The sequence below is a fragment of the Lissotriton helveticus genome, chromosome 11 (genome assembly GCF_964261635.1).
Source record: "Lissotriton helveticus chromosome 11, aLisHel1.1, whole genome shotgun sequence".
NCBI lineage: Eukaryota > Metazoa > Chordata > Amphibia > Caudata > Salamandridae > Lissotriton > Lissotriton helveticus.
The window spans coordinates 834904582-834923410 of NC_136072.1; the positions used below are offsets into that span (position 1 = coordinate 834904582).

At 50.1% G+C, this 18829-nt stretch overlaps 1 protein-coding gene across 2 annotated transcripts in view; it reads right to left on the reverse strand.

Moving 5' to 3' along the window:
- Positions 1–606: 606 nt before the first annotated feature.
- Positions 607–18829, reverse strand: part of KCNIP3 (potassium voltage-gated channel interacting protein 3) — a 694194-nt gene continuing 675971 nt past the window's right edge. For both annotated transcript variants that reach the window (XM_078667021.1, XM_078667022.1), the window contains one exon: positions 607–2710. In XM_078667021.1, the coding sequence (XP_078523147.1) occupies positions 2663–2710 (48 nt within the window). In that variant the 3' untranslated portion in view covers positions 607–2662. The remainder of the gene's footprint in view (positions 2711–18829) is intronic.

Below are 18829 nucleotides of genomic sequence, written 5' to 3' on the forward strand. Positions count from 1 at the left end.
TTTGCTTTCCTTTTCCGCTCCAGGTCTTAACGAGGGTGACAAGAATGCTAAGAGGTAATTTATCATGAAGGGATCTTCATGTGTTCCTGATCAGGCATTCAGTCGCCCATTGTTCCCAACTTTGAGACTTGATAACATAGGGGCATAGATTCTGATTTGATTTGTTCTTGTTAAGTGCCACTGTCGATTCACCCAATTGTTTACAGCAAGGTGGAAGGACATATGTATTGAACACCATTTGACGCACCCATTACCTTCGACCTTCACAATGTAGAAGCATATTCTAAGGCTCTTCTATAGCACCAAATAACCTTTTCAAAGTCTTGACAGCTGATGCTGTGCTGCCCAATATGAAGAGAGTGATGGATGAACAATTATCCAACTCTTGTGCTACATATGTTTGTAGGAATAGTTGCAAAATAAAGCCAGAACATGTCTTACATGTAACAGTAGATTGAAGGCCTCTGTAATGAATCTATAATCTGTAAATGTGCTCCTCTGCCATGCATTTACTATTCTTCTTTAGCGTGCCCCAGTCCCCATCATCCTGTTTTCCAATCATGGGTTTCCCCCACCTTGCCACAAATTACACCACCGAGAAGAGTCTACTTTATCAAGCTTATTTTATTAAAATATACAGTGGCTGACTATCAAGTATTGAGAGATCTGAGATCCAAGGACAGTCCTGTGCGAGAGGTGCTGTGAGTGGTGATGGGGGGAAGGGATTGAAGAGCGCTGGTTGCGCTCCGTTTGACTGGGGCAGAATTCTCCTTGTGTAAACATGCGGCCATTCCATATAAATACACGTCAAGAGGTAACAAGTGCAAACTCACAGCATCCAGAGACGTCTTTGTGGTCTCAGTGCAACCTAGGTGAGAGCGCCAGACTCCACAGCTTGTCAGAACTAGGTAGGTAGGGCAGTGTGTTTGTCAATGAGGTGAGACAATGCCAGAGTGATGGCCTGGCCAGAGACTAGGCAAGCCATATTCTCAGGACCAGCAGGGTCCAATGATCATATGATCCCTATGCGGAGGGACTCTGTGTTCCAAAGAATAGGTAGAAGGTCACCAGAGTCCACAAACTACATGATGCCCATGCTTAGGGCCACTGGTGTTGAAAGATGATTTGATCTTTACTGCCAAGGCCATCAACATCAAGAGATGATGTGATCTCCAATGCGAGGGTCATTTATTTTCACAGACTATGTGATCCCTATGAGTAGGGTCTTTATGGTGCAAAGAATATGTAAACGGTTGGGCTGAGGAGCCCAGTGTCTGAAAACTATGTGGTCACCAATAATAGAGCAGCAGTTCCACAGATGAAGTGGTACTAATGCTAAAGGTCACCGAGTTCCTACTACAATGTGATGCAGTGCCAAGGCAAACTAGGATCTGAAGGATGAGGTGACCCTTGAGATAAGGGCAGCTGAGTTCAAATGTCATGTAATCTCCATGCTGAAGGGCACTGAGATCAAAGGCTACGTGATCCTCATGCACAGGGCCAGCATGTTCAATGGGTTAACTCACCTCCTTCAAACTGAGTCACTAGGGCTTAGTGGCTTTCAAGCTGAGGCCTAGTACGGGTAGAAGGTTGTGCTTTTTTTAAGGGTCACAACATATTGTAGTGGCTTTAATTCTTCATTGGTTGTAAAAATGTAAAAGACAAACAATGAAAGCTGGCGAGAGTCTTACGACCCAGAACCAGAGTGTTATGAGGGAGAGAGAGGTCGAGGGAAAGGAAGAGAAAGTGGTTAGGGGGCAGGGAGAAAAAGGGAGAGGGAGCACAGAAGATTCAGGTAAACGATTGGGAGCAGTACTAACTGAAGTGCCTTTAGAAGTTGGAGTAGTTTAGAATGTGGGTGGGGTATGGCTGAGGGTGGAAAAAGTCAGGTGAAAAATAAGGTATTTTTGTAAAGGAGGGTGGCTAAGGGTCAAAGTGGTAGCTGGAATGTGAAACAACAGGATAATATATGTAGCCAGTATGGGTTAGAAATAGATGTAGATGGACATCATGGAAAGATTGGGGTGAGCAGGCCTTCCACATTCTGCGATACCATCTTCCACGAATCTGGCTGGGCCTCTGTCAAAGGTGTGCTGTGGAGATGAGTTATCAAAACCCTGAGCAAAGTGGAAGGAGGTTCTAAGTGCAGGCCTTCTTTGTTATTAAGCCATTTGGGACAGACACACTGTTTGGAAGCCTGTGAGTAGAGGGACTATTAGAGAGGGAAGAACCAGTACTCTACTGCCCGCCTGGAAATATTTGTGCTTTAAAAGAGAGATGCAAGACCACAAGCAACACCTCTTCTCAATCTACTGTGATGGTTCTTCAAGTGCTGACCCTAAGCGTCTCCTCCCTTTTCCATTTCCTCACTGAGAACATTTACATTTGTTGATATAAAACAGTTTCTATCATAAAGATGTGCTTAAAGAGTAGGAGGCTGGGGTGCAGAAGGAAGGGAGTGGTGTTTCTGCCTTCCTTCCAACCTCCAAAGTGCAAAGGGGGAGGTGGACATACAATGCCATCCTGACAGCAAGGTAAGTGTTCCAGGCAATCCTGTGAGAGAGGACGGTGGTTGAGGAGATCCTGAGTGCTGGGCTGGAAATAATCATCTTTCACTGTGCTGGAGACATAACCAAGACGAACAATGGGGCTCCATCCGTTCCTAGATCACGTTCTCAAACAGTTGCATGGAGCTCATGATGGTCTCATCCTGAAGGGGAACGAAGTACAGGTCAACTAAATGAGTTGGTACAACCTAGAAACTTACAGTACAAACGAAACATTGTAGGGTATTTAAAGACATGTAAGTTCATCTGCTCTACTCATTATTCTACTAGGTTTTAAATTATGAATCTGGCCAGTTGTTTTGATTTGCACTTACCTCTGTTTGTCTAAAGGAGTTATATTTCAGTTCTGTCCTCTCTTGGTCTACATTTTGCAACTGTGCAAGTAGAGGTGGTTTGCCTTTCTGGATGATGTGGCTCTGTTCTCCCTTTTACCTGCCATTTTCCCCTACTACAATACTAGTGAGTAATAAAGAACAAGTTGTGCCTTATCTGGTAGAGAAAATATCTAGCTTCAGATTCCTTACCTTTGAATTTTTCCAGGCATCAGACTGAATCTGGAAGATTTTTCATGAGCAATACCCCTGGGTGGCTGTAGGTGATGCCAGTCGGCTCTGCATAGCGTCTTCTGCGCCGTGACATCCCTGTCACCTATAAAGGCACCACCTTGGCACACTGACGTCAGTTAGTTTTCACGACTTTCCATGCCAGAAGTGCGGGCCATGAAGTGCACTGACACTAGTGTGTCTAAAAGGGCCCTGAAAATCTGTCCACAGAGCAGGGAGAATGGGTGGATCTGTAAGGAATCTGTAGCCAGATATTGTCTCTACCAGATAAGGCATTACAGAAGGTAAGTAACTTGTCCATCTGACAGAGACATCTAGCCACAGATTCCTTACATTTGAATAGATACTCAAGCAATACCATCCCTGGAAGTGAGTCTGCAGACAAATTTAGACTAAGAAGTCCTTCAGGACCAAACAGGCAAATTGCCCATCCCTGTGGACCTGACTGTCCAGGCAGTAATGCTTGGTAAATGTGTGCAGGAACGCCCACATTGCTGCCTGAAGATATCCTGGACTGGAACTCCACAGGCTAACACAGTGGTTTCAGCCATAGCATTGGTGGAATGAGCTCTTAAGTCTTCAGGAGGCTGCTTCTTTGCCAGTGAGTAGCAGATCTTGATTCAAAGAATGACCCAACGAGAGATGGTCCGCTTCTGCACCGCCGACCTTTCTTCACACCAACATACCGCATGATTAGTTGGTCATCCACCCAGAACTCACATGTGTGCTAAAGGTAGAATGACAACACTCTTTTTGGGTCCAGACAGTGGAGGTGCTCCTCTACTTTAGAGGGATGTGGAGGAGCATAGAAAGTGGGCAAGGTGACACTTTGGCTGACATGAAATGGTGTTACTGCTGTTGGCAGGAATGTGGCCCTAGTGTGGAACACCAGTTTGTCAGGAAAGCCTGATAGAAAGAGAAGCTTGAATGATAAAGCCTACAGATCACTCACCCTCCTGGCCAATGTAATTTTCACAAGAAATGCAGTTTTGATAGTGAGCAGGCTCAGGGGACACTTGTGTAAAGGCTCGAAGGGAGCACACATCAGAAATGTGAGAACCAAATGAAGGTCCCAGTGAAGCATAATGAAAGGGGAAGGTGGGAACACATGTAGAGGACCTTTTAGAAATCAATTTATATTGGGAGACTTAAATAAGGAGAGTTGGCCAGGCAGGCGCAAGGAGGCAGACAGGGCCGAAAGATACCCTTTTAGAGGGCCCAGAGCGGAGCCCTGTTGGGCAATGGTCACAATAAAAAGCAAAATATCAGAAAGGGAAATGAAATGAATCTTTATTGTTCAATTAATTAAAATTGTTACAATATTCTATCAATGAACAAAAGCTTGTTTAAAATCTCACACAGTTAAGATAAGAATAAAAAGGCATTTAAAACGATTAAAATAGTAAAAAGGACTATTACTAGAACTATTGTCTTATCTAGTAAGGTGCTGTACATGGGACTTGAGGAAAAGTGTATCATAGTCTCTCTTGCTTAATGGCCGACTGAATGCTTTTATAACTCAGTTTTAAGTTTCAGTGCAGCTCGGATTGTGTGTGTGAATTTCCCTATTCAGGCCGCAATTTGAGGTGTTTTAGCGGAGAAGCACAGGTCTGAAACTTCCCTGCAACTTTGTAGGCCAAGCAACCTACAGATGGGGAGAACCAAGCGCTGCTGCTCACTGATTAACTTTGGGCAGCAGCACAACAGATGGAGCCAAGATTCACGGTGGTAGTTGCAGAGTCGGCAAGCCACTGAATTGTCCTGCCGGGCCCAAGTTGAGTTAAAATGCGTGATGGGCAAAGCGAGAAGTCTCATGTAGGTGATTCTTCCCGAGCCAGGACTGTCAGAGCTTGCTCAAGGTAGGGCTGAGGGTTTCCCATGATGTATGAGGAGTCCAGTGAGGAAAGATTGAATTGGTGATGCAGGCTTTCCAGGTCCATTTCAAAAGATATTCTCGTTGCCTGAATATTCCCTGTTTTCCTCCAGGCTATTATTGGGATGACAGGGTTGTGCAGATTTTGGACGTCAATGTCCAGTAATCTAGTGGCTGCTGCCAAGTGCACCTGCCATGGGGAACCCTCCTCTTCGAAGAGCGTTTTAATTTGTCTTTTTAATTACAATTCTGGAGCTCTCGTAGTCCTGATATAGTATTTTATTAAATCACATGAGCAAGTAATGTCCGGACTGGTAAGACCCAACTCCAGCCTTACTCTTGCTCTCCTGGCTGGTCTAGGGAGAGCTGGAACCTTTTAATAAGCCAAAATTGAATGGTTCGCAAGGAACTTATTGAAGGCACCGGGAAAAACTAAATGGCCATAATTAGGAGAGGGCACTAATTTTGCCTTAGGAACTTTCAAAATGGGTTCAGCAGTTGGACTGTAAAGTCGCTGGTTAAGGCTTTTTAAGGAAAAAATGATGCCTGCCACTTTCCTTCTCAGATGTTTCAAGTGGGCTGCAGGTTTTGCCCCTTCCGATAGCCAGAAGCCCAAATAGTTGTAGTTCAAACTTGTTTTGATTTGCAAGGCCCCAAGTCGCCAATGTATGGTCTTCTTTCGTGGGTACTTCCCAAATATAAGTATCCTGGTCTTCTCATGATTCACCCGGAGTTTATTCTGTTGGTTATATCCGTGCAAAGCATTTAGGGACTCCTGTAAGCCGGTTCTCGTGTGGTCCATTATTACGATGTCGTCCGCATACTGGAGTATTTGAAGCTGCTTATTCCCCAGTCTTGGAGGCACTAGACTTGCCCCCTCCAGCAATTTCCCCAGGTCAGCAGTGCAGATTAAAAAGTATAGGGGCAAGTAGCACCCTTGTTTTAGACCGTTATTAGTTGGTACCTTGGCAGTGACTGATGTTTGACTGATTTTTTTTATACGGACCCAGGTCCCCTGATATAGAGAAATTATGGCCTTTAGCAGCTGTTGGGGAGTTCCCCAAGAATGCAGTTGTTCCCACAGCTTCCCACGATTGACCTGATCAAAAGCTGAGCTGCACTATAGTCCACAAAACAGCAGAAAAGTGGTAACTGAGATGGCTGGGTAGTGCAGTTAGACAGATAGCCAAGTACTAAGATGTTATTTGTGGTAGAGCTTTGGGCCCTAAATCCTGTTTGAAAAAGGTGAAGAATGTTATTATCTGTTGCCCAGGCTTCCAGTTCTTTCAAAAGTATTCTGGCATATGCTTTCGCAGCAACATCTAATAAAGCAATAAGCCGGTAATTTTCGGGTTTTGTGCTGTTCCCTTTTTTATAAATTGGGGAAAGTATTGAGCCTTTCCACGATGATGGGACAGTAGAAGTGGCGAAGGTATGCTTAAAAAAGTGTTGTTAACTGTTCTGCCCAGAATTCCTGCAAAGCTTTGAACACAGATGCGGGAACTCCATTGGGTCTTGAAGGGCCATCTGACCTCATTTTTTAGATCAGGGTAGTTACCTCGGCCACTATGATGTTAGTAGTTTTGACGACTTTATCTTTTATTGGAGATTGTTTATGGGAATACGTTTGAATGATATTCTGATGGGTTGAGTACAGCTGAGTTGCATGTTTAACCCACTCCAAGGCTGCCACTCCGTTTTCTTTTATCAGACCGGTGTAAGTGAATTGCTTCATATATCTCCAAAGTTGGATATGTCCCCTTTCTTTGAGGAAGGTAAACATTTTCACCCATTGAAGGGTTTCCAGAGGTAGACACAAGAGTGTAATCATAGGTAGCCTAACATTGTCCTTGATGTTAGGGTAGTCCAATTTCGCATAACATTGTCCTTCTTTGGTGTTGCAGTCCTGGCATAGAGTCTCGTAGCTCATTTGCTCTTGCGGTTATTCATTTGTTTGTGCCCTTCTTCCCCCCACCCTCCATGCGATTGCAGTTGTGTGCAGTCTAGTGGTCTGCGGTTGTGTCACGCACGCAGTTTTGTTGTACGCCCCCTCAGTGGCCGGAAAGGAAGAAAGAAAAGACAGAGGAGGAAGCACAGAGTTGAGTTCGAGAGGTGTGGTGAGAGAGTTGTTTCTTTGTGACTTGGCACTGATTGTGTTAGGGTCTTCCTATTTCCAGCGGCTTGTCATTCTGCCTTGGCTACGGCGGTTTGTGCGAGGACAGGTAGTTGTCAAGGGAGAGCCACATTTCGCACTTTTTGTGTGTCTTCGGTGTGTGTTTGGCCGTGATGTTGTCTGCCCCCCTGAGGAATGTTACCCAGCTGAACCACGTTTGAAAAGACGCCTTCCCTGTGTCCTTCCAGTTGTTTAGTACTGTCTTTACCCCTGCCGATAGCAGGAGGTCAACCAGATCTCTATCTTCTTTGGATTTTATTGTAGGATCCATGAACCCTATGGCTAGGCTTTGGAATTCGAGTTGGTGGTTGGCGCCTGTTATGTCGTTTATTAATGTGCCTATCTTGTGCCAGAAATCCTTCACCTTAGGACAGTGGAATTTCAGGTGTGCGAGATCTCCTCTATGCGTGTTGCAGTTCCAGCAGGTATCAGTCTCCCGGATACCCATGGAGGCTAGTCTGGCGGGGGTCCAGTATGCCTTATGTATAAGCCAGAATTTGGTTTGGTCTAGGGTGGTTGTTACTTTCTTCCTTGACGTGGATTTCCAGAGGTCGGACCTTTCCTCCTCGCTGAGCTCCCTACCTATTTGGGATTCCCAGTAGGCTGTGATTTTGTTGTGAAGCTTGGTGGATTTGGGGCTCGGGGCTTTGTATAGGTGTGCTACCTGATGTCCTAGTCTGTCTAGGCTGGCGGCGTATTGTAGAATTGAAGGTGTCTGATTGATGAGGCCTGCTTTGCTGATCACTAACCTAATTTTACGAAAGTTGTATAGTTCGATGCTGTCTCAGGACTGGTATGGCAGAAAAAATCCATCAAATACCTGGGCCTCCTCTTCGAGAGAGATCTAAGATCCACGCTAGACCAAAACGAACAAATGACGCTACGCAAAATAAAGGACAGAGTAGAAGGATGGTCACCCAAATTCACCACTTGGCGGGGTAGAGTAGAAACGATCAAGATGATGCTCACGCCAATTGTTAACTACATGCTCCATATGCTGCTGCTGATTAACACAGCGGACTTCCATAAAAAACTGGACAAGCTGCTCAATGCCTTCCTATGGAAAGGGAAGAAACCCGGAATCAGCCTACAAAAACTCAGACTGGCCAAGAACCTAGGGGGCCTCAACATAACAAACTTCAAAACCTTCCAAACTGCATGTATAGCGAAACAGGGGCTTTATTGGCTTACCCCCAGGCAAGACTACACCCCGGCATGGCTATCACTAGAGAGGAAACTATTAAGAGGTATGGAACCCATCGCCCTCCTCACAGCGACAAAACACCCCGCCATTAAGCACAACCCTATTCTGAGAAACACTAGAATGGCCCTCCTCAAGATAGACAAGCTTTTGGACACGAGTGTACGGAACACTCAGTGGGAGTCCATATGGCAAAACCCCAAGATCAAATACAGAGAGAGAACGCTTGACATGCACTCATGGTACAAACACGGCATATCCACAGTAACCCAACTACAGCCCCAGGGCACACACACACTACCTTCGACTCTCTCAGGGATGTGCACTAACTGGGTTATTGTTAATTTTCAGTTCGCTAACTAGGACCGCTTGCATGTCTGGGATGTTAGTTGCAATAAAAAATGTCTCTAGTCTGCGTGCTTGGTTTATGTAGATTGCCAGCCCACCAGAAGCTCTCCCGAATATGTTGCGTTTTATAGCTGTGGTATGTAATTCGTAGAAGCCATGAAGAATTAATGGTTCGGTGGCCCAGGTCTCTTGTAGGCACAAGATGTCATTTTCACAAAAATAGTTACTCACTAAACTGTACTTGAGCAGTCTTTAAGCCAGCTACATTCCAGGAGATCATGGACAGCTGAATTTTATTTCCCGGAGTTCTGGTGCTGAACAGATGGCGTGCAGGGTTTTTGATATTAGAGGTGCCGTCGTATTTGCTGCTCTTCTGAACTAGACCTAATGCCCACCCCAGGGGAATGGTTTGGCCTACTTGAGAGCACTGTCCTATGTTCAGAGGTACTTGTAATCCTGAATGTATTGTACAGACTTGGCTCTGCGGCTACTTTTTTCGCTAGTGGGTTGCACACTGTCCCCTTTAGGACTGAGTAAACTTCCTTAGTAGGTGACGGTGCCGCTAACACATGCGGATATTTCTCTGGGACGGGATAAGCAATATCAATGCCCCAGGCTGCCATTTGCGATATTTCATCTGAAGTTAACTCCACACTGGTGTGACGACTTAGCCCTATCGAGGTTGACATGGGTGTCACTGGTAAGGCAAAGGAACTTAACCCAGACTAATTAATCAGAGTATGTTCCTGACAGCGTCGGAATATGTTTAAATAGACTAAGTACATTGCCCCTGTTTAAGATGTCATGTTGGCCTTTGATGAGATATCTAGGCATAAGGATTACCTCATGTTTTTTTTCAGACTTTACTTAGATTGCTGACTTGCTCTGCTTTGTGATAGATGTTTAAACCGGCGTATAAGGTACTTTGGTTGGCGCTTGAGCCTATGTCACTCTGACAGGTCTCTAAGCTGGTCCTAGGATTTTGTGTTGGCATACTGGTCCTCAAAGGAGCCCATGGGAGAGGGCCCTGGGGGGCGCAGATCCCAAAATCAGATCCTTGTTCATTGGGCGAACTTTGTGCTCCGACTTCTTGATGTTGATGTTTGGTGGGGGGAACTGGTTGAGTATTTATTGCAGGACCTAGTAAGCTGTGCGAATCCCCCGTTCGGGGAATTGACTGTAATGATCTTTCAGTCGCTTGTTTTGCTTCTGATGGAATGGATACTGTAGATTTTTGATCACTCAGGGCCTGTTTTATAGTGAAAATTGGAAAATTGGGTATGTTCCCATTGTTGGCTTGTGATATTTGACTGCAGGTTGACACGGAGCAGGCAACTTTTTTAATAGCCTTTGTTTTTTTCTCTAATTTCCTTAGATTTTTTTGGGCCCTCCTTGAGAGAGGTACATCCATTCTTCCCTGGGTGGGATCGTTGCTCTCAAGCTCTTTGGCTAGATGTATAGGTCCAGGGCTGGAGTTGAGACCTAGTGAGCTGATGTAAACTTTGGTGGATGTGGATAAAACTTGGTTGTCGAGCTTTATTGTAAGATTACTCGGGGAAATTGTAACCAAATTGGCTTGATGCTCTTCACTGTTTGTTGTGGAAGCCGTGCCACTGTTATTTAAATGGCAAGTAGTTCCTTCTGTTTGTTCCTTCAATAAGGCTACCAAAGCTGTTAGGATTTTAGGGAGTGTTGCCCAGTGCACGTGCAAGTACAGTGTTGATTGTCCTGCATGTCACTAAACTTGTTTTCTATAAAATCAGCCTTGTTGTTTAGCTCCACCAAGCATTGTGCATTTGTAGATAGCAAATCAATTTGCAGCTCCATTTTATTGGACTCACAAAGTAGTGCCCTTGCCGTCGATTGGTTCGTTTCACCAGTTAAGGTAGGACCAGGGTCATTTATGAAGCTGCTACTATGTAGACTTTGGCTTTGAAAGCTTTGAGTTGGTGAAGAAGAGAGCCAAGGATCGTTGGCCATTCTGAGGAGTTTTGGGGTAAGCTCCAAAGTTCTTTGTATCTTTGTTTTCAAATTCTGTAAAAATATTGGTGATAGGAACCCACAGTTTCCTTGTTGTGCTGGTGTTTCAGTCTTAATTGAGCAAAGTCCTGAGGAAGACATCAAAATGGGGTCTGCAACGTCGCTTGTTGGTGGCAGTGTATTTGAACTGGGACAACCTGCTCATGTTTTCCCAGGATTGGAGCAGAGGTGGTCCCAGGTAAATCGGATAGATCAGATGCTTGTTTATATTCATTTCCCGGACAAGTGCAGGATTGGCACTGACGTCTCCCAGTTTGAGTGCTCTGGCCTAATATTGCAGAGAGTTGAATGTTGTGAGATCTCTCCAGGAGGGGTGTTTTGACATTGCTGGATTAAGTCCCTATTGGTAAGTCGATCGAGAAGGGGGATTCTTATCATTAAAATGACGTTTGTGAAAAAATTGAGTGATAAGGCCTGCTTTTTGTGACTTTAAAAATGACTTTGGGTCAGGGACTGTGTCCCTTGAATCCTTAAGTTTCTGGGTGAGACTTGAGTCGAGGGGTTTGATTTTACAAGGGCGTTTCCTTGACGATGGGAAGCTGTTTATTTTTAGGCATCCTGTGGTTGAGTCCCAACTGCCACTGACTGTGTTTTAACCCAGTAAACTTTACCCTCCTCTGGGGGTAGCTGATCACCGGAAAGAAAGACTTCAGAAAATCAGCAAGTCACCTCTCACCCGGGGGGCCAAAGGAAGTCACCCCTCTGTGCCTCGGGCGTACCTTCCTGCAGCCACCCTGAGTCTCTGCTGCACACGGGGCGCCGACGAGGCACTTCACTTACTTCGGCGGTGAGTAGTACGACCAGAGAGAGCCTCAACAACTAGCAGCGACTGCCGCTACGCCAATTCCCCTGCTGCTGCTGCACCAACCAAGGCAACTGCCAACGGCCCAGGAGCTGGGGGTTGCAGGCAGCCAGGCAGCGTAATCCAGGACTCCACCGGCTCAAACCTGGGCCTGGGCTCTGATAAACTTTGGGTGTTAGTAGCTAAACAAAAATCAAAGTAGGATTTGCCGTGGACTTTGTTGTTCCACCTTTTTGTTCAACTTTCGCCACACGGTGTCGCCGGAACGCTTCTGCAGTCCCTGCACAATCCTTCTGTAGCGTCACACCACCCAAAGAAGCCTGGTCTCTGGCAAACCGGCAAGCCCCCCACCGCACACCGGGACCCCTCAGGGATCAGCGCTTTGCTCAGCAGGGAGACTGTGCTCTTCGCGACCCGGTAACAGTCTCAGCAGGCAGCGGGCGGTCTCGGCGGGTGGACGGGCCGCTGCTCTGAACTCAAAGCTCAGCAGCAACACAAACATGCTCCGCCTCCGAAAATCCAGGTACTCAGGCAGGAATTACAGAATCAAACAAGTTTGTGGTCAGTGTGGTGTTTTATGCACAGTACCTGCAAGGATTACAGGGTTGAAAGTGCAGGTCCTGCTTGGGGTCCTAAGAGGGGGCTCAGCAGGGAGACTGTGCTCTTCGCGACCTGGTAACAGTCTCAGCAGGCAGCGGGCGGTCTCGGCGGGCGGACTGGCCGCGGTTCTGAACTCAAAGCTCAGCAGCAACACAAACAGGCTCCGCCTCCGAAAATCCAGGTGCTCCAGCAGGAATTACAGAATCAAACAAGTTCGTGGTCAGTGTGGTGTTTTATGCACAGTACCTGAATGCGTTACAGGGTTGCAAGTGCAGGTCCTGCTTGGGGTCCTAAGAGGGGGGCCTCTTCAAAGACTTGGACTACACAGAAGTCCGTCAGCAATCCCTGCAGTGATGGTCTGCCAGATACACAGCTGCCCCGCAGGCCACGGCGGTTCACAACGGCCCAGCGGCTCTCACCTCCACTCCAGAATTCTGCTCCAGGAGTCCGCTACCACTACGGGCACTCCTGCCCCTCTCGGTCGCCTGCAGTGCGATGCGGGGGCAGTGGAGAAGAAGCACGAAGCGGCAGGCGGCAGGGAGCAGAGCGGGGCAGGCGAGCTGCAGACAGTGAACAAATCCGGCAGGCAGCAAGCAACAGTGGCGGCGTGTGGCTCCTCCTCTTCCTCCCGACAGGCAACAGGCAGCACAACAGGCAGCAAAGCAATCCGCAGCTCCCGCCGCGCCCCCCAGACCCCGCTGCTCCCGCCTGGCCAATAGGCAGTACACCAGGGAGCAAAGCGATCCGCGGCTCCCGCCGCGCTCCACAGGCCCCGCGCTCCCGCCAACAGGCAGCACAACAGGCAGAGCCGTGCACTGCCTCCCGCCCAGGTCCCGGTTCAGGTGAGGGAAGGCGGGGGGGCTGAGTGGGCGACCGGCTCGCAGACTGTGGCTCTCTGACTTCCCACCTTTCTGCTTTCCAGCTGCCCCCAGCTGCAGCAGCGTCGGAGCTCAGCCGCAGCTCCTCGCAGTCAGGCAGTTCGGCAGTTCTGTAACCTGCAGAAGCAAACCCCTCATGTGGTCACAACCTTCCTTTGAGGCATAGTACCTCCGCGCCACCGAAGCCCTGTTGGTAGTCTTGAGCTAGGGGTGTGTGCACAAGTAAGCCGCTCCGATTTTAGAATTCAAATTTGTCCTAGGGGACTCGTGGTGAAGGGCTGCTAATAGGGAACGGAGTCCACAAACATGCATTGTCAGAAAGGGAGGCAGAAAGAGCATTAATAGACTTTTCTGTACAATATGATACAAACTTTCCATCGTACGGCGTATATCGTCTTGGTGGAGGGACACCTGGCTGCCAGAATAACATTACAGACTTCGGTAGGAAGGTTGAAAGCTATCACCTGCTACTGCTTAGTCTCCACACAGAAGGCGAAGAGTTGGTTGGTTTGGGTGGAGGACCTCCCCTGCTGCTGTGACAGAAGATCCTCCAGAACGGGCAGGCTGATTAGTAAATCGATGCTCAAGTTCATAAGCTCAGATAGCGGACTCTCCATGTCCAATCCAGAGCTCCAAGGATAACTAGGGCCCAGTTGCTTGAGAACTCTGGGCAGGAATGGTATAGGGGGAAAGGCATACAGGAGGACTGAGGTCCACTTGAGATGAAAAATATCTCCAAGCAAAAGCCGCCTTGGAAACTCCAACACGCAAAACTGCTAACATTGCACGTTCTCAGCAGAGAACAAATCAAGGCTCTCCCCACTGCTGAAAGAGACCTTGAGCCTCCTGAGGATGGAGACTCCATTTGTGAGCCGCTAGGCATCAACAGCTGTGTTCATCTGCCATGGTGTTCAGGTAACCTGCCAGGTGTTGAACCATCAGGGTTGAACTCTGCTGTTCCAAAGATGTCCAGACAAAGAGTCCACAACCCCACCATGCCCTGTTTGCTGCAGTACCACATGGTGTTGGTGTTGTCCGTGAACACCTGCACTAGCCTTCACTTGATGGAGGTTAGAAATGCTTTCAATGCCAGTCGGACTGCACGGAGCACCAGCATGTTGATGTGGAGTCCGGAATCCGCTGAAGACCAGAGACCTCTGATCTCCACCTCTCCCAATTGGCCGCCACATATCAGGAGTGATACGTCTGTCAGTACTGTGAGATCTGGATGGGAAACGGAGAGGGATCTGCCGCTGACCAAATCGCAGTTTGTTAGCCACCACTGCAGCCCCTTTCCCTCTGAAATCTGCACCATGTCAGAGAGATTACCCTGATGCTGCATCCACTGGTCCCTCTGCAGAGCCCACATGTTCCATCTGGCATGTCTCACTAACAGGATGCATAAGGCCATGAGACCCAGCAGCCTTAGAGTCGGTTTCACTGAAACATCGATATCATAGCCTGAATATCTTGGACTTGCCACTTGGGAGGATAAGCCTGACACTGCACAGTGTCCAGAACAGCTCCGATGAAAAGGAGCATCTGAGAAGATGTTAGGTGTGACTTCGGCATGTTGATAGTGAACCCCAGTGAATGCCAGAGGTCTGCCTTAGTCTGGTGGTGGGAGACAACAGCCTGGGGAGCCCTCCTTCGGCAGCCAGTCATCGAAATAGGGAAAGACTGGTATCCCCGATCTGCACAGATGAATTGCAACCATCACCCTCACCCTGTTTAACACTTGTGGTGTGCTGGTAAGGCCAAAAGTGACCACTGAAAATGCTCATGGCCTACCGTAAATCACAAATATCACCTATGGGCAGGTAAGGCGGGGATGTAAAAATGGGTATCCTGCAAGTCCAACGCTACCATCCAGTCTCCTGGTCCAGGGTAGACAAGACCTGAGCCAATGTGAGCATCTTGAATTTCTCCTTTTTAGGAATGTAGTTGAGGGCTTAGAGATCTAGGATAGGACGAAGGCCCGTTTCCTTTTTTCTGTACCAGAAATTAGGGGGAATAGCAACCACAGCTACCACCTAGCACTGGAACCTTCTCTATGGCTCCCTTGGCCAAGAGAGCCATGACTTCCTCATGGAGCAGGGACACATGATCCTCTGTCAGCTGGTAGTAAGATGGAGGCATGGAGGGAGAAGTAGTCTCAAAGGGGAGGGAGTAGCCCCTTTGGACGATCTGCAGAACCCACCTTTCCGATGTTATGGAGTGCCAGTGGTGGAGGTGAGGGTGGATCCTGCCACCAACTGGATGCCTATGATCTAGAACGACAAGATTAGGAGGGTTTAGAGGCTGCAGCTGCCGGGCGGGGGATGGTGTCTGTACATGACCGCTTGCTACCCGACTCACGAGATCAATATGAACTGCGCCCTCCTCTACACAGAGGCACAGAAGAGTGTGTGGCTTGGTGCCTGGAATAGGGTTGGTGCGGTTGAAAACCCCTTCCGTGACCACTAAAGGAGCGAAAGGCAGACTAGAGATGACGTGGCGCTGCCAAGATGCACAAGGACTAGGCCATAGCCTGCGAGTCCTTAAAGCGCTCCAGCGCCGTGCCTGGTCTCTGAAAAGATGGGTGCCATTGAAGGGCATGTCCATGTGGGCAGCCTGGGCATCCCCTGAAAAGCTATATGTTCTCAACCAGGCGTAGTGTCTGAGAGCCACCTTTGACGAAACGCTCTGGCCAGCGAGTCGGTCGTGTCCCAGCCACAGTGAGTAGTGAACTTTGCTGTGTCTCTTCCATTTTTAACTGCTTGGTAGAGAGCTGCCCAGGCCTCCTCCGTGACTTGTGGCAGCACTTGCACAACTGTTTCCCACAGCTTGTGGGGATAACTGCTCAATAAGCATGTGGTGTTTACTGACTGTAATCAAGGCTGGCAGAAGAAAACGTTTTCTTTCCCAAGCTGTCAAACCTCTTGGATTTATTATCCAAGGGAGTAGCAGGGAATGCACCACAGGAAGTGGAGGCTTGGACCACCAACCTCTCTGTGTTAGGATGTTGGGTGAGGAAATTTGGGTCCCCGGAGTGGGGCAGTGGCGGGCAATCGTCCTATTCACAGGAGCCCCTGACCTGGCTCTGGAGCAGCTCCCCAGAAGGATGCTGGTGAGAGCTTTGTTGAACTGGAGTACTGGAATAGGGGTTCAGAGGAGGATACTCCCAGTTGCAGGACCTTTGTCAAGATGTTAGTCTTATCTGAAAGAAACAGGTTAGTATTAGATTCCTTACCTTAGAATATCCCCAGGCGTCAGTCTGGATCCGGAAACTTTTGCGTAGCAGTACCCCTGCGCGTCGGTAGGCGTCGTCTGCAGGCGTCCCCTGCGGCTCCGCGTCCGTCGTTGGCGTCGTGCGCCGTGATGACGTCGCTGGAGTATATAGACGCCGCCTCCGTGCGCTGACGCCAGTTCTTTTTTTTCCGCGCCAGTTAGCGCAGGTCCGAAGAGCAGTACTCCGGTCTTTGACCAAAATTTTTTTGTGAATCCTTGATTCTTCTTACGGTGCCGGTAGGATGCCCGGTTTTAAGAACTGTGACGACTGTGACCGCACGATGTCGGTCACGGATCATCACCGACTCTGCCTCCGGTGCCTGGGCCCCGACCACGCCGTGGACGACTGTGTCGATTGCCGGGTCTTGACGACTAAAGCTAGACGGGAGCGGTCCCGCAAGCTACTCGAGCTCCGGGTGTCGGCCCCGCGTCGAGAGCGGTCCCGGTCCGGACGGAGGTCTAGGGAGCGATCGAGGGAGCGGTCGCGGAGCCGTCACGAGCGCTCCGGGAGTCGTCACCATTCCTCTGGTTCCTCAGGTAGGAAGCACAAGAAGTCGGGGCGTTCGTACCCCCGACTCCCCCCGACGCTCGCGCGATGCGGCCGGGGGTTCGGGTGGCCCCACCCCCGCGGCTCCGCGTGAGTCACCGACGCGGCCTGCTCCATACCCTGCGGTCCCTGGGCAGGGCGCGTCGCCCGAGGAGATAGAGGCGTTCCTCATGGCCATGAGGGCACTGTCTCCTCCGACGGGGCCTACGGCGCCTGCGGGCCCGGTGGTGCCGTCCGGGGGTCCTAGCGGTTCGGGTGCTCCTGCCTCGACGCCGTTGGGTGCTCCGGCCCCGACGTCGCCGACGGCTCTGGCCCCGGCGCCGCAGGGACCTTCAGGGTCGACGCCGGCTGGTCAACCGGCCTCTCCGGCGCCGATTCCATCGGGGCAACCCACGGCGCCGCCCCCGCGCGGCCCCGGGTCTCCGACGCCGGCTCCGGGCGGCGCCGCCCCCATTCCCTCTCCGACTCCGGCCGCGGAGTCGAACCGGCGTTGCCCGACGCCGAGTCCGACCCCGATGGGGCCTGTTGACCCCGGGGAGCCGGTCTACATTGTTGACTCCGAATATGGTGAGGATGTAGATTGCGGAGAGGAGTGGGAGGGGTCTGACCCGCGAGTGTCAGTACGATGTGGACTGGACAGGTGACTTGGGTGACGCCAGTGGTCTGGATGACTCCCCCAACCCTGGCTTTGACTCGCCTCCTACCGTGGCTACCGAGGAGGGGGCAGCTTATTCAGTGGTGTTGATGAGGGCTGCCAAGGCCTTACACTTTGAGCTCCCCGTCGCGGCCGTGAGGACTAACATCCTCACTGAGGTACTCAAACCGCAGTCATGCCCACAGGAGCCACTGCTGCCGTTCAATGAGGCCTTAACTGACGTTCTTTTGGGCACGTGGTCCAGGCCCGCTTCAGGTTCGCCTGTTGATAGGAACGTGGCCAGACGCCACCGTCCGTGTACGGATGACCCAAAGTTCTTGTCCACCCATCCCACCCCTGAGAGCCTGGAGATCCAGGCCTCGATTTCCCAGACCGCATTCCCGTCGGCCCCGCCCGACCGGGAATCTAAGAGGTACGACCAGTATGGTAAGAAGGTCTTTTCATCCCTGAGTCTGGGACTGCGGTCTTGCAACACCGCGTGCCTCTTAGGCCGCTACACCCACTCTCTGTGGGATACGGTCGCGGAACTGCTGCCTGAATGCCCGAAGGAGGTGCGGGCTAAGCTCGGCAAGGCTATGATTGAAGGCCGAGACGCAGCAAGATACTCCATACGGTGTGGTCTTGATACGACCGACTCACTGGGCAGGGCGATGTCCACGACGGTGGCGATTCGTCGCCACGCCTGGCTGAGATCCGCCAATTTCTCGGCAGATGTCCAGTCTGCATTGATGGACATGCTGTTTGATGGCAGTCGCCTGTTTGGCGACAAGGCGGACCACGCGCTGGAACGCTTCAAGGACTCCAGGGTCACGGCCAAGTCCTTGGGTCTCTCGACCCAGCGCCAGCAAACGGGTTCGTTTCGCTCCTTTCGTGGCCACGGATGGGGCGGTCCCACACGTGCTGCCAGCCACGCGCTGCAACAGACTTCTCAACGCGGCGGTGGCCGTGGGAACCGCCGTGGTGGCGGTCGGGGACAGCGGCGAGGTCAGACCACACCTCCCCCCGCAGCATCCGCCTCTAAATCCTCCTAGTCCGTGCTTTCAGGCCCATGTGACGCCGGTGGGCGGCAGGGTTCGCCATCACCTCTCCCACTGGCGCATGATAACATCGGACAGATGGGTGCTGCAGCTCGTCCGAAGGGGCTACTCCCTCCCCTTCGAGACCACTCCTCCAGCCATGCCACCGCAGAACCACCGTGTGTCGGGGGACCACTTGACACTTCTGCAGGAGGAAGTTACGGCCCTCTTGGCCAAGGGGGCCATCGAGCACGTTCCTGGGCCAGAAGTAGGATGTGGTTGCTATTCCCACTACT